Genomic DNA, 16,239 nt, shown 5'->3' on the forward strand with positions numbered 1-16,239 from the left:
AAAAAACAAAAAAAAAAAACACGTGGATCATACAGGTAACAACACTATTAAGAATCAAGCGTATGTAAACTTTTGAACTGGGTCATTTTTATAAATTCAACTGTTATTTTCTCTTGTGGACTATATGTTTATTTTATTTTATTTATTTTATTTCAGGTTTATTTGACACGGACAATGCACATCAATAATGCATAAATGTACAATGTGCCAGAATTAGCCAGAAGGCTATTTTATATCCGCAGTCCCTTGACTGATGGTAAACGATGTAGACATCTTTTATGTGAAATATCTTATTTAGGTCAGTAGGGTACAACGGGGCTAAAGGCCCACCTTAAGAAACCATGTGCCATTCACTGCGCCTAAAATGTATAATTGCAGAAAAAAAAATATATGTTGTATTGACTATTTTCTGCTTATCTTGAAAAATAAAATAATTAATTTTTTTCAATAAATATACTGTCATTAAAATATGTTAATATAAAAAAATAAATATTTTAAAATACAGAAACAAAATCGTTTTAATAAGTAAAGATTCTGAAAGTATTGAAGGAGATCCAATAATAATTGAATATATATTACAGTAGTAACAACAATTGATATTTTATTATATGATATGATTAATTTCATGTTTTTAAATATGATGGTTTCATTCTAAACAAGGTGATTATCTCTAATATGGACACACAACATAATATATGATATTTACCATCTGAATCTAACCATGTCATGTCAACAAATGGAAAAGTCAGCCCTCTATTAATTATAATGTTAATTACTGTGCGCCTTTAGCCCCAACAGCAGGGGCGCTTTTTACCACAAATATACATATTCTTTCGTTATTTAAAAACTGTTGCTTTAATTATCCTAAAACTGAAAATCATTAAGAAGACTTTTGTATCAAAATATATTCAAAAAACATGAAATATTAGATCAAGTAAGCACAGCATCAACTTTGTGCTGCTGCGCAATCAATAACAGCAGTTTGCTCAACGTCAAAGATCAGACAAAAATACACGTGCATCTTGAAAAGCAGATGTTTTGGAAAGTGCTACGCCACGTTTCTGTGGCATCTAGTGGTTTAGATGAAAATAATATCAAAGGCGCCTTTTACCCCGGGGCGCCTTTAGCCCCGTTGTACCCTACTAAATAAAAAATAACATTCATTTTGTATGATCCCTCTTATCTTGGTAAAATAATTAACATTTTGCAGATACTGCAAATTGTATGTAAAATTTTGACCACAACTGTACATCATTTGTAGTCTCAAGCAAACAAATGTTAATATTTTGAAGATATATACTGTAATAATATCTTGAACATTATCAACTCTGTTGGTAAACTGTAAGAAATATCTCTGGGGGGAAATAAAATAAAAAAAATTAAAAAAACGTAATTACAAACAAATAGCAAGTAACACCTTGAATTAAAGGTGAAATTTTGGAGTAGAAAGACTGAAGTAGTATTTTCTTGTAAAACACTCCAATAATGTTCACTTCGAACATTTTTCTTTTTTTTAACAGTGTTCTGTTAGAGAGACTGTATGACTATGGGTTTGATCAGTCAAACCAATGAAAACTATAATTTTTTATCAGACTGGGCTAGAAATATTACTGTTTATTTTATGTTGTTGATTACACATGTCATTGCACAAGTCTGTACATTGTATTTTGAATGGCAAAGCCATAGAGCCACTGTTAGATTCCTCTGAAAAATTATGAATAACTTTATATAGAACCTGAATAAAAAAGACATGCACACATCAAAGCCATATGCTTCATATACCACTGAGAAACTGCTCTCATAGTGCACAGGGTATGACCTTGATGTGGTGACACATTCTACTCTCTGGGTTTAGACGACAATCAATAACAGCAGTTTGCTCAACGTCACATTTCTGCTGTGAGTCTGTTGGGTCACAAAATGCTGTGCAAAGAGAGTAGAATTTCAAAAATAAGCACTGCTGGCACCTGAGCACAATACACAATGAGTTCCCTCATCAATCTGAATGCAAGGTGACTTTACAAAAATTCAGTCTACATATCCAAACACATCAGAGGGTAAATAAAGCAAAAGAAAGAGTGGGGTTGTTTATATACTGTCATTTTTACTTACTTTTTTTTTTTTTAAGATGTATTAAAAAATATATTTATTTAAAATATTAATGTTTTTCTAATACTTTGTTAAAAGCAATATATATATATATATATATATATATGTGTGTGTGTGTGTGTAAACAGCATGGTATGTTATACATATATGGTCAGCTTTGTATTCGGCTTCATATTCTAGAAAGTACTAGAAAAAATACTAGGAACCAATTAAGTAACTACATGAACTATGAACTACATACATTAGAAAAGGTATGTCATAATGACATCATCATGCTTTCAGGAAGTAAATTCTGTAATGACAAGCAAATATCTCGTTTATATATATATATATTTATATATATTTAGGATTGTCCTTTAGGATTGTAGCATTCATTTTTTTCATAATTTAATCTCATAATATATTTTAAAAAACAGCCTGAGATGGCACAATGCAAAGAATCTTTTTAATATGAAAAAGATATCTATTTCATTGAAAAAAAACTACAGAATTTCCACATGAAAAGTTGTACTATGGATTTGTTTTCTACTTTTGTCTAAATGTAACGTAACGTTGCCTATATCGCGTTATATTTCAAATAAATATGAAAATAGATACCTCTGTTCTCTCATAAATTAGTTTACTTAGCAGTCCGCTTCAGAAGAAACCCACTTTCAATCCGGGTGGAGAACCAGCTCTTCCACAATTCATATGCCTCTCATGGGTTTGACTGAAGATTTTCATCTGGAAGGTAAATCACACCCTTAAAATCACTCAGATGCTTTGCGATGTTGTGGGACAAGAATAAAGAGCCCATTTAGCAGCGATCGCATCTTCATAATGCGGTATTGCGGCAGTCGATGTGAATGTTGAAAGCGACGATTGCTTGCGTGACTCAGCTGGAATAATAGAGTAAGATTTGGACATCTTGTTTTGACCCGCGAGAGCCAAAATCGTAGCCATCTGAACGTCCTTTGTGTCCTTACCTCTCATTGCTTGACATAAAGGTCCCAACTTCGGGATCCTATCGGTAGCTGTGCTCCTCTCGACATCTCCGCATGTTTTCAGTGTTGGTAGTTTTGGATTCTGGCTCAAATGCAGCAGACGTTCAACTCAGTTAAGCGCCTCAAAGTTTTGCCTGCGTGTTTTTGCGGTTTCGCTTTGTGGAGGCCTATCCGGTTAGGAGTTATTGATACATAGCCTATCCCGAAAAAGTCCCGTGCGCCAACCTCGCTGATACAGAGCCCCCCTAAAGTGAACCGAGGGAAGAGGCTAATGGAGGGAGGGAGGGCTGCTCGAGCCTGCAGAGTCAGAGTTAGTCTTCTTTAACCCATTGTGCTCCGAAACGAGACATAAGAGCCTGTCACTGGCAGAAAGCAAATTACTGCTAACCCTGAATGTCCAGATTTATCAATCAGTTCTGCCTGGAAATGTGCTCTCAGATGCCACTTTCTACCAACAGGGTACTCTTCTAAGGATTTTTCTGAGTTGTAAATAAAACAAAGATTATTTGGAGTGTGTTTTACAAGACTATATTATTTCAGTATACTATTTCATACGATACTAGTTCTTTCTCTCTAAATCAATCAATCTATATCTATCTATCTATCTATCTATCTATCTATCTATCTATCTATCTATCATGTTTAATGTGTTACTTGTCATGTTTTGTAATTATTTGTAAAAAATGTACTTGCAATTTATGAGTGAAAACTGTTTCAAAGTAGGCTATAGTTAAATTCTGCACTTATTTATTTGTTTGTTTGATTGTTTGTTTACTTTGCAATGTATACAAAATATGTTTTGCATCTCTAAAATTATATAGCTTATAGGATATATTTTCCTTTTTGAACAAATGGTCCGTAAAAGGAGGTGCTTAGAATGAAGAAAATAGTTATCATTAATGGTCAAAAATTTTTATAGGAGATTTTCTATTCATTTTCTATGGGATTTGCCATTCTTACAACCCTGTTATCAAAATTTAGGACATGTCTAAATAGTTTAAATCCCTGATTTGAGTGGTTTTGCATGTCTACCAAAAAATAAATAAACATCACAATTAAGACAAAATATATTAAATTAAAGAAACACTACAAAAGCAGAAACAGTTTTCACTCAGAAATTGCAAGTGAATTTTTACAAATAATTACAAAAAATGACAAATAACACATTATGATGAAAGATGAATTTGAAAGATGATAGGTGAAATTGTCTAATGTGCTCTATTGGAAATGACAGGGCAGCTCTAGTGCCAGTTTAAAGGGGGTGGAGATGAGGGGTGTTAAATTACTTATGACTCTTCCAACAGATCTACATACCGCTTTTTCTCATGATTTACTCATTATTTTCTAGAGAGGGGTAAATATGTCATGAAATGGCTCTATAGACTAGAGAAGTGTTCACCAACCTCGTCTGTCTTATGCAATCCTTGCAGCCACACAATGATCTACACTGAACAAAATTATAAACGCAACACTTTTGTTTTTGCCCCCATTTTTCATGAGCTGAACTCAAAGATCTAAGACTTGCATTATCATAAATATTATAAATGTCATTCAAAATTAGATGTGGGTAAAACACACTAACTATACAGCTACATTTGATCCACATTATCATTAACCATATTTTGGGGATAAAAACTGAACTTAATCTGACAAAACCTCCTTATGGGGATATCCTCAATGTAAGTAATTAAGTAAATAACTAAATTAATTAATAAAGTGTGTGTGTATGTGTATGTGTATGTGTGTGTGTGTGTGTGTGTGTAAGCAAGCCAATGAAAGCAAGACTAAGAGAATTTCTGTTCAAAGCTTCCTGGTGACAAGTGTTTTGGCCAAGCAAGAGTTTCTGGAAATACCAGCTCTGCTCTTGACAAACTGATACTCTCCCTCTTTTCTGAACAGCCGCCAAAGTAAAAGACAAAAACAAAGGAAGAAGTGTCAATTCTGCTTCTCAAAATTGTAGTGAGAAGACAAACAGTGTTTAATCCTTAAACAAATTACTCTTTGACACTTCCCACAAAAGGGTACACTATCGTGTCACATAATGTTTTTTTTTTTTTTTTACAATTAGACAAACTCTTATTGTTTTTATTATACTTCATTCTTAAAGTAAGGAGTATCTGATATGTTAGATATTGTCATACTTAAAATGGGGATTTTACATGTATTGCAAGAAATAAAATCAGGTACATCTGTTGTATTTAGACATTTTAGTAATAATATGTAGCAATACCATCAAAAGTTTAGGGTCAGTAAGAGTTTTATTATTTAAAAAAAAATTTAATTAATACTTTTATTTAGCAAGGATACATTAAATTGATAAAAAATGACAGTAAAGACATTTATGACGTTACAAAAGATTTCTACTTCAAATGAATGATGTCCTGTTAAACGTACTATTCATCAACAAATCCTAAAAAAAGCGTCATAATGATTTTCACAAAAATATTATGCAGCATAACTGATTTCAAGCAGAAATAAATGATTTTCAATTGTAATAATATTTCAGAATATTTTAATATTTTACTGTATTTTGATCAAATAAATGCAGCCTTGGTGAGCAGAAGAATCTTCTTTCAAAAACATTTAAAAATCTTACCAACCTGTCTGAATGGTAGTGTAAATGTCAAATAAAACAACAGATACAACAGTAGTTTGACATTATGTGGTTGACAACATTTTCCAAAGTATCATACTTTGACTAACATTTTCTGAAAGAGAAGTGAACTGGCTGAATTTTTAAGAGTTTCAAGCCATATCTCAAGCAAAATGGACAAGTTATGAGGCCAGGAAAGTTATTCGTGCAAATCTAGGTGTATTATTAAAACATTTCCTATCCTCCTGACTACCAGCTATGGAGTTTTGTCCTCTGTAGAAGACATTATGTTTTAGTGATTTCTCTGAGACGTTACATGTCACAGTTTTAAAGGGGTCATAAACTGAGATTTCAAGTTTTCCTTTCTCTTTGGAGTGTTACAAGCTCTTGGTGCATAAAGAAGATCTGTAAAGTTGCAAAGACTAAAGTCTCAAATCCAAAGAGATATTCTTTATAAAAGTTAAGAGTCAACCACGCCTACCTAAAACGGCTCATTCTAACACGCCCCCACATGTCTACGTCACTATGTGGAAATATTAGCATAATGCCGCCCAAATGTTCACGCAAAGAAAGAAGGCGTGGTTTCAGGAACAGCAGTAGTGTTGATGCAGCCATGTCAGGGAGACGTTGTGTATTTCAGTGCGAAAGCAAAAGCACTGTATTTGGCTTTCCGAAAGTAGATGCAATTAGGAATAATTGGTTAAGATTTATTTACAACAGAACAGCACAACCCAGATGTTCGAATTTGTGCAACGCATTTTATGGACGACAGTTTTTTGAACCTAGAAGAGTACAAAGCTGGCTGCTCACAAAGGTTATTTCTAAAAACACATTAATATGCAAATTAGATACAGTTTATAGATACGTTGTATATAATGGAAAAACTTGTTTATGGCCATTTTACACACATTTTGCATAAAGAAAAATGTTTTTTACAAATATCTTTCATAACATAGTTGAGAATCGTCTTTATATCAAGTTTGGTATAAAAACATTAAATTGATTTGTGATTAAAACAAAAATCCGACTGTTTTTGCCTTTTCATGTCTATTCATGTCTTTTTATTTCTTAAAAAAACAGGACTTTTTAAAGTCCCGATGTCTTCTACAGAGGACATGGCATAACATATGAATAAAATATCATTTTTCAAAAATTTTATTTTTCGCATTTTTTCTTATGCTCTAAACCAGTGGTCGCCAACCCGTCGATCGCGTTTGACTGGTAGATCTTTATCACTGTCCCAGTAGATCCCGAAAAAAACTGTAAAATAAGTACAAAAATGCATTACATTTATGGGGTTATATTAATGTATCACTGAAGGGTACTGTCTTGAGAAAAGTTTCGATGGCAATGGCATTTTCTTCTCCGTATAAAGCGCAACTCTGCTTTGTTTACAGCGGTAACCAAAGAAACGCTATAGTGCGGTCGTTTCATAAGCAGTGTTGCCAAGTCCGCGTTTGTCCCGCGGAATTGGGCTACTGTAACACTGTTGCCGCGGGTTGTTGTTCATGTCCGCGGGTTGAAGCGACCCAAATAACGTGATATTTAGCCCCTGGAATGTGAATTTTACTTAAACTTATTTTAATGTTTCATTTACGCATTGTTGCTTGATGGACCTATTTTTGCATTTAACATAACCTCTCCTCCTGTCTATCCATGCTACATCTTCATTTTCCCTGAAAACAGACTGTGGGCCAATTTCTTTGTTTCATAACAAAGGCCCGGTGATGTCATCAGAGTGCACATGCAGACAGAGTGGAGGAGGAGGAGGTTAAAGGGCCGGTGGACAGCAGCAGAGAGACTCTCAAACCCATCACACCCCCTGGCACAGACGTTCATGAAATCTTTTCATGAAATTCTTGAAATGTTTAAAAAATACATAAATTTTTGCCTGACAAACATGAGAGGAAATGCAGAAACACAAGCTGGCCTCAAACCCATCATGCCTTTGCTGCCCTCACATGGTAGCACTTGGTTTGTATTACAAAAAAAAAAAATTCTGTTTATTATCATATTAAATGTTATAATGCTGTGTTAGTTCAATATACCAACAATTGTGTAGTAGTAGCAGACATAAAAGACTAAGAATACAAATTATTCTTAGTGTGAATATTAATTTGTGTTAAAATGATCAAGCAAGTTTTTTTTTTTTTTTTTAGGAAAAAAAGTAAAGAATCTAAAGCAAGGTTTTCTTTTGCAATATACTATTTTTTAATTTAAGCAACAAGAAGAGCAGGCGAGATGGATTAATACATTTTTAGTTCTAATAGGTCTACAGATTAATTAGTATAATTAATTATAATTAATGAAAATTAACCCTCTGGTGCTTCTCGTGTGGCAGTCAGAAATGGCAGATTTTTTTTCTTTTCAATGAAATGAATGTACTATATTTTAATACTAAGCAAGCGTGAAAATGCACTTTTGAGCTGAAAATGAAATTTCCAACTTACAGTGTTGTAAATCTTAAATGACCGAGCAGCACCATTAATTATTAATATGGTTGCACTGCGTGATTTGACAGTTTTATTTACACTGTTGTTGATTTTGTTGTCACATTTTGTAACTTACTGTCTTAGAAGTTACTCATAATTTATATCACAAACTTACTGATTTCAAAATGTGTTTGGTTCTGTAGTTAAAATGATGTTGATTGTTAAATAAATGTTAGTTAATTGTTACACATCACATTTCATTTTCCAGGTCTGTGTGTGATGTTTTAAGGTGTTTTGTGCATTTTGGTCTCATGAGTGTTCATGCGATCTTGTCATTAATTTAAGACAACATGCATTTTGCTTTCAAGAAACAAGATGACATTTCAACCATGTAAAGAAAGTGAACAATGTGCACAGAACTCTTTTTAAACTGACTCAGTATAACATATTTTGACTTAATCTAAATAAGTAATTGTAGCAATGATGGATCATTTTAGACTATGGCAACTTCACATTTTATCTTCAGTGAATACAATTACTTATAGTGAATTCTACTAATGAGAAAACATGCGTGCCATACGTGCCCTTAAGTTCTCTGAACATCTCAGCACAATGGAAAGCAGGGTCATAAAACTGAACACAAGGCCTTACAGAGGAGTGCGTGATATTATGATGTCTCACAAAAGGCATGTCCTCAGCTTTTAAGAGCTATGGAATAGATTCTGGAAAGCAGTGTTATAAAGTGCAGAGTTGCCATGGTGATGTATATTCCATTCTCAGCGGAGAACATTTAGTCTCAAGCACTCCAAGGTAAGCATTGTAGAAGAAAAGCAAAGCACACCGTGCACCAATTCAGTCCATTCAGAGTAGCCTTGGCTGAATGGAATGAAGCTGAGACTCTCAGAGATGTAAGTGTTGTTTATGCAGCAGAAGGTGAGGATTTGTCTTCAGTTAAGTAATGAAGTTGCCTTGATGTGCAGATGCTCTCATATTGCCAGAGTGTTCTTGATAATTCTTGATATTGCTGATATTTCACCGAAATATTTGGGCCTTTTTTTTGGGAACATTTAAATGTTTCGAATTATTACATAATTTTCGTGACAATTAAGCACATTTTAACCACGTTTTCAAATTAAAAGTTTTACTTTAAAATACATTTTAAATCATTATGTTTTAGCAATCTTATCATGTTTTAAAGTACACTTATTATGTGTTGACTAACATACTAAAGCACATGTAAAATAATTGATTATAATTTTAACTGCAGTGTGTTATTTAATATTACATTTGAAGTTAATATAAGTGCACTAAATTAATAATAAATAACATACAAGTTTCAATAGAAATGGCATTAAAGTATATTTTATTTTAAATGTTTGTCAGGACATTCAGAGGTTCACTTTAACCATATTTCAAAGACAATAGAAGTAATTATGAAATTACACATAAAGATGTTCCTAAGTCCTACTTAAGTAGGTCAAAAAGCACTCGAAAGCACCCACTGATGAAAGCCCCCCAGTTTATTATACAAATATAATATTTGTTAAATAATTATTGTTTAATCTATTTTAACACAATTAGAGAACTATTATAACATCTCAAATAACTAAAATAAATCAAATGTTTTGCATAATTCTTGATGAGTTTGATTGACAGCAGTGTTAGTCAAGCGTTATCCAGGCTGTTTCGGGCATGTCGCGCATGTAAATTCGTGCGTGTGTTCACCCATTCAGTTGGACTGTAATTTGCAGCTGTGTTAGAAAATGTTAGAAAAACAGCAGCAATGCATAATTCTATAAAAAAAAAGACTTTTAAAAACTCGCACTGACGACGGAGAGAGCCAGTCCATCAGTCCGCAAGTAACGGTAAGACTTTCAGTTCCACGCGCGAACCGGTTCATTCTGTGAAGCTACTGTCACTACCGTCAGGCCGATTATGAAATATCATTTGAGCTCAGTCAGTGTTTTCAGTAGGTGTTCAAAGTCGTTTGGTGTGCGGTGTCTACTTCCGGTCCGGGCCTTTGACACCGATGAAAATTCAGATTTGAACCTTTGAATATAGACTTTAAGAACCCCTGCTATATACCGTTATCAGCATATGAAGGAGATTCGTCTCTCGTCGTCACTCTGAGAGAATATGCGCCGTTAATGCAGCGTCAGATGCCGAAAGCGCCGTCAGTTTTTACTTTCACTTTCTAGTGAATCGACTGAGATTAAGAGGTTTACCGCATAACTCTTGTGCAAAGTTTGCACGTTGCTTGTGTGATATCCATTGGCTCGCCTGGTTTAAAACAAATATTTACAATATTGCGACGTATCCAGCCCCCCAACCCACCGACCCTTGAGTTCGCTGTTGGGGGCCGCGGATTTGCGCTACACCACTGGACTCCGTCCATTAGTTAGCCTAGTGCCCGCTAGCCTTTGCCCATGCCCGCCCCCCCAAAAAAACTCGTGCCTCTATACTGAGAGCTGCACATTGTCGTATCTATTTCAAAAACAATATTACACAACAATTGGTTATGGTTCATTTGTTTAATTATTTGAGCAGTGTTACAAGAGTGCTTATATTTAGCACAAAAGCACTGGGACTTTTAACTGTCTGTACCACTTTGCTTGCCTTTCTACAGCATTCCAGACCTGAGCGGTGTGGACCGTTCCAGACAGGCTTTTAGTTATGTTTCTTTGTGACATGCAAATCTTGGTTGGAAAACCATTGATAATAATTAGAAATGTTTCTTGAGCAGCAAATCAGAATTTCAGATCAGATTTCTGAAGGACCATGTGACACTGAAGTGTAATGATGCTGAAAATTCAGCTTTGCATCACAGGAATAAATTACATTTTAAAATATATTCAAACAGAAAACTGATATTTGGAATTGTAATAATATTTCACAATATTATTGATTTTACTATATTTCTGATGTAATAAATGCAGTCAAAAACATTGGAACATGGGCTTCGCTAAGCCATTTTTAGGGGGGCTATAGGGGGGTTTCCAGAGCGAGAAACAGAGGACAAGGTGTGTGTTTATTGATAGATTGTTATAATATCTGCATCTGTGCAGTTCTTTGTCATAAATGCAGTTTACAAAATATCATGGGGGAGAAACATTAATTTACAAACAAAATTCATTTTATGGGAGAAATGGATAACAGCAGGTTACCAGTTTTTACAGTATTCTTAAATTTGTCAAGCATCTTTCTGTCCAAATTAAGCTAGAAAATTTATACTTTTTACTTCATCAGTAATGATAAGTAGGATCTAAGTCGGTATTATAGCTGCATTTAACTGACAATACTCTGTAGCTCTACATAAGAATGGCCCAGATCCAAGTAACACTGCAGTGGGCAATACCTTAAATAGGCAGCAGAATTGTTCAGATTCACCAGACGAACCCAAAGCGTTGAATGACGCACCACACGAGACCACACATCCATCATCAGCATATAAAAAGCACTGCGGGAACCGCGTACAGCTAACTGCACCGAGAGCACGGGGTGCTGCACGTCCCCTACCGCCGTCCTGCCGACCACAGCACCAGCCGTTCTGGATGATACCAGCAAGGGGCATGGAGGTGAACACAACTGATAAAGCTCTTCTTTCAGTTGATGGCACCGCGACGCTCTCCTGCTGCAGCTATCATTCCGAAGGCACCGCAACAGTTGATATGCATTTGCAGTGCGCGTCGCACTGGAGACTTCCACAGCCAAATGATCTGTGGCAATAAAACTGACTTAAACACCTCGAGAGGTGTGCAGCACTCCGATATCTGCCAGTCTCTCGGGGAGGACAGTGTCCTCTTTGAAGTGTCTGCTAAAGACTGCACCAACCTGGAGGAGATGTTTGAGGCCCTGGCGGTGCTGGGAGGGCTCCCCACAGAGACCAGACCCTCTCTCCATTGAGATATCTCCTACGCATAGTTGTGCTCGGCGCCCCCCGAGTGGGTAAAACGGCGATTATACGCCGTTTTTTGGGTGATGATGGATTCGAGGAACAGTACGAGCCAACGACCGAAGACTTTCACAGCAAACTGTACCACATCCGTGGAGAGAGATACCAGTTAGACATCCTGGACGCGTCCAAAGAGAGAGACTTTCCTGCCAAGCGAAGACTGTCTATTCTGACAGGTCAGTATGTGCACCGTGTTTTTACTTATTTACTTTTTAATTCGTTAAATTATAGCCTCAGGTTAACAGAGTTCTCATTTCACGTGCTTTTTGACCTCAACAGGCGACATATTCCTGCTGGTGTTCAGCGTGACTGACCGAGAGTCTTTCACGGAGATCTGCTCATTACGCGAGGAGATTTTCACTGCCAAATCCAAGCTAACCAAGTCCAAAGAAAACAGACAGCTTCCGATTATTATCTGTGGCAATAAAACTGACTTAAACACCTCGAGAGGTGTGCAGCACTCCGATATCTGCCAGTCTCTCGGGGAGGACAGTGTCCTCTTTGAAGTGTCTGCTAAAGACTGCACCAACCTGGAGGAGATGTTTGAGGCCCTGGCGGTGCTGGGAGGGCTCCCCACAGAGACCAGACCCTCTCTCCATCGAGATATCTCCATCCACACGTATCAAACGCTGAGCAGTAGAAAGAGAAACAAAAGAGCCATGCATGAGCCGTGTGGCGCGGTGCATCCGCTCGCCCGCAGACCGAGTTTTAGTAGCGATCTGCGGCGCGTGATGGGCCCGAGCACCCCTAAACGAAGTACACCTATTGAGAGGTGTCAAATACAGTAATAGAGTAACGCTAGAGACTCTGTTTCAAACCTATGAATAATAATTATTCAACTACGTAAGAATTATTATATTCTATAAGTCCCTGGCTGGACCAGAGGACAGATTCTACACATTGACAAAATATTTGTGAAATGTATTTATTACAACCCTGTTGTAAAATCGGGCTTAAGATGGTATAGCTGGTCAAAAGTGGTCATTATCTGATGTAACCTAGTTGAGAAACTGGTGGATCAGCAACAAACCAGCTATTGGCTGGTCATATTAGTTGTTTTTTTAGAACACTGTGGCTGGTTAACCACACTGTAGAAAGTGGTAACCTTCAATTGTTACCTTAAATAGCTATTTCTACCAGAAAAACATGAGTTTTGTTGGTATAAATGAATGCATTTAGGCTGGTTCATTGGTGTTAATTAATATAGTTGACTTGAAAACCAGTCAATATGCCTATAGCCTAGATGTTACCGTTTTCAGGTTACCATTTTTTTCAGTGTAACTGGTCTAAACTGGCCATTAGCTGGTGTAAACTGCTAGTTTTGACTAGCTAAAACAGTTCCAAAACGCACCTACCAGCTTAAACTGCATTTTCCAACAGGGACATTTTGTAAAGCGAGTATGCATGATTTCTTTATAGTGAATGTATTACCTCAAATTTGTTTCCACATTTCTTATACTAACTATAAAAGACACAGCGACACGCATTTTTTCTTGAAAATATACCTGTTACCTCAAATTTATTTCCACTTTGTCTTGTATTACAGACAATAAAAAAAGTTGTCTCTAAAAACATTGACTCGTTTTTTTCTCAAAATACACGAGTTTGTTCTTGAACTCAAGGTTCTTGCAAACAATATGTCCCGTCCAGTTGTAGAAATTTCGAACACTGCTAATAAGAAATGATTCCTGAGCAACCAAATCAACATATTCGAATGATTTCTGAAGGATCGTGACACAAATCGGGAAGAACAAATGAGAAAATGTAACGTCACCTAATTAATATTCATGAGCCGAGCTATATTTATACCATGTCCCCAGCCTCACCTCAGTTTTGCAGACAGACAGTATCACGACTCTGCTTAAGGAGAAACCAGTGTACTCACAGTATTACCATTTATGGGTGAACAACGGGAAGAAAGGTGTGGGTGGCGAAGCCATCCTCATCATCTGCAGTGGCTTGAGTCATCATCGCTATGCTAACGTAAAATTCTCTCATATTAGTAAGAAAACGCGCCCACGCACTCGTATGTATGAATCCCTGACAATACCGTACAGTCACGCTTTGCATAATATACATTATACAACACGATGCAGCTGTGTTGAAAATCACGAAAGAGATTAATTCCCTTTAGACTTTGAATATTAATGAATCCAGGGATGAATATGCCTACAGAGAAATAACCTACTTTAACTGTAGGAAAAGTAAGCATAGCACAAACGTTTTAATGCATACACGGATATTTGCATAACTATTTGTTTGGTAGCGTTACGCAAAAGGCGTTCAGTACCATGGATAGCGAAGCGCTCGTTTAAGTTGGAAGCGTTTTCTGTTATGAATAGCTTGAAAATGTTATCTGAACTACATTACTAACTTTCAAAATTATAACTAAGCTAATTAAATATATTTTAATTGTGCCTAAACAAGAAATAATAGTTGTGAATACGGAGCAAAATAAATAATTCATGATTCTTCAGTGACCTTCTCTCTAACTGATAATGTGGGTGGTTTGGAAAAAAACAACTTCAAATGGCAGATGCAATGATGAGAAATCACTTCTATGCCAAATTACTCAAGATAATAGGGGATAACATCACATCAAATGTCATAAATCAGAGAAGGCAATCATCTAGTTTACTGTGTTCATCTTTTTACAGACTCCTGAATGTGTGTCATGTGATGTAACACGTGAATAAAAATTTTTATGTGAATAAAAATTTTTCCATACACCTTGAATTGTACACATCTTAAGTTTATCATATATTCTTTTTTATTTTTCAATATAAAAAGTAATTAAATGGAAGTAGCAGCAGATCTTCTCTTCCATGCTGTAACGTACATCAGAATACAACAAATTAATACCAAAGAAAAAAAAATGTATAGCTGTTGATTGGACTTTGAGTTGTGGGTGTTGTTTAAGTGGACTACAGTAAATGATTGGAGATGTCCTTCATACGTCACCAGAGAGAAATCTGTCGTTGTCAATGGAAGTTATGACATTATGATTAAAGTCAAAAAGCTTTTTAAAAAAAACGAAGCATATGCACTGGAGAATTGTTCACATGAATTCATAACAGGGTAATTTTCTATTTCACGCGAACATTAAACATTGTTTTCCATTCAAGGATTAAAGTTTTTTCTTCAATATTATATGAAGATCATATCATTCTCACACATTTACCCTATGTTATATATTTACCCTTAATTTAGAAATTAAAAACATGTTCATCATAGAAAAGAACACACTGTATTTGTGAATAAATTAATAAATAATAAAAAAGTGTCACGTCATTGACCCATGTTCCTTCTTCAAGAATACGTGTTTCTCCACATGGGAGAGTTTGTTTCATTTTTACCTTTTTACCTATTGCCTTGTGTGCAATCTCTTTCTCATATTTCTCTGTTGCAAACTGTCATCTGTCTCTCTGGAGGTCTGTCTTTCTGCTCGTGTATTGCTTTTTGAAAAACATCTCTAATTCAAGCAGCATTGTGGGTAAGATGCTGTCCAGCAATGCTAACCCTTCCCAGGAGCACTGCAAACCCCTAAAACATAAAGATAAGAATAAGTGGGGTACTGATCTATAACTGAAAATGCAACGTATAATCACACTTGGTTTATTTAAAGAGTAAAAACGTACAAATCATATTTATGCAGTAAACATTACCTGTCATTAAGTATTAAAAGTGCCCCTGCTTGCAATTCCTGAACATTTTCTAACACTCCAAAATTTTGTTGAAGGTCAGCTTCTGGGCTGAATAACTCCCAGTGCTACAATAAAAAAAAATAAAAGGCATCAGTCACTTCATCAGCTTTATCTAAAATGGCACCCCAATTTACAGGGAATCTGCAGGATTTTTAAGCTCAAATTTAAGACTTTTTAAGATCTTTGAGACCAGCACAAATAAAACTAATACCATACGAGCGGGGAACGGCAATGTCTATGGTTACATATTGAACTCTAAGACTGTAAAAAGCATGATTTACAGTTCATATACAGGTTTTCACAAAAACAAAGTTTTACAAAACAAACTTCACATTTCAGCCTTAAACCGTTTATCAATTATTAGCGATCATGTTTATTTAATGAAATCATGGCCTTTTGAAGTTTAATCATCACATTAAGCTATATGACAATTCTTGTCTTTCCATCCCCAAATTTAAGACTTGCT

The 16,239-nt window shown here is 35.6% G+C and overlaps 2 protein-coding genes and 1 pseudogene across 4 annotated transcripts in view; 1 reads left to right on the forward strand and 2 right to left on the reverse strand.

Moving 5' to 3' along the window:
- Nucleotides 1–3,367, reverse strand: part of LOC107751312 (epsin-3-like) — a 27,396-nt gene extending 24,029 nt beyond the window's left edge. For 2 of the 3 annotated variants that reach the window (XM_016566990.1, XM_016566988.1), the window contains exons 1-2: nt 3,075–3,367; nt 2,707–2,832 (exon numbers count right to left, since the gene is read on the reverse strand). The gene's annotated coding sequence lies outside the window, so the exon portion shown is untranslated. The remainder of the gene's footprint in view (nt 1–2,706; nt 2,833–3,074) is intronic. The other variant, XM_016566989.1, reaches the window with a different exon arrangement.
- An 8,319-nt stretch (nt 3,368–11,686) lies between these two features.
- Nucleotides 11,687–12,857, forward strand: LOC107751315 (GTP-binding protein Rhes-like). Its single transcript, XM_016566991.1, has 4 exons — nt 11,687–11,798; nt 11,869–11,959; nt 12,022–12,245; nt 12,349–12,857. Exons 1-4 carry the CDS (start codon nt 11,687–11,689, stop codon nt 12,855–12,857), a joined length of 936 nt encoding a protein of 311 aa, XP_016422477.1.
- A 2,515-nt stretch (nt 12,858–15,372) lies between these two features.
- Nucleotides 15,373–16,239, reverse strand: part of LOC107751317 (radical S-adenosyl methionine domain-containing protein 1, mitochondrial-like) — a 7,017-nt pseudogene continuing 6,150 nt past the window's right edge.

Source organism: Sinocyclocheilus rhinocerous, unplaced genomic scaffold (genome assembly GCF_001515625.1).
Source record: "Sinocyclocheilus rhinocerous isolate Xijiao unplaced genomic scaffold, SAMN03320098_v1.1 scaffold2970, whole genome shotgun sequence".
NCBI lineage: Eukaryota > Metazoa > Chordata > Actinopteri > Cypriniformes > Cyprinidae > Sinocyclocheilus > Sinocyclocheilus rhinocerous.

Coding starts and splice junctions, on each gene's coding strand:
- LOC107751315 (XM_016566991.1), top strand. CDS start 11,687: ATGGAGGTGAACACAACTGATAAAGCTCTTCTTTCAGTTGATGGCACC. Junction 11,799..11,868: donor AGTTGATATGCATTTGCAGT/GCGCGTCGCACT, acceptor ACACCTCGAGAG/GTGTGCAGCACTCCGATATC. Junction 11,960..12,021: donor TGCACCAACCTGGAGGAGAT/GTTTGAGGCCCT, acceptor CTCTCCATTGAG/ATATCTCCTACGCATAGTTG.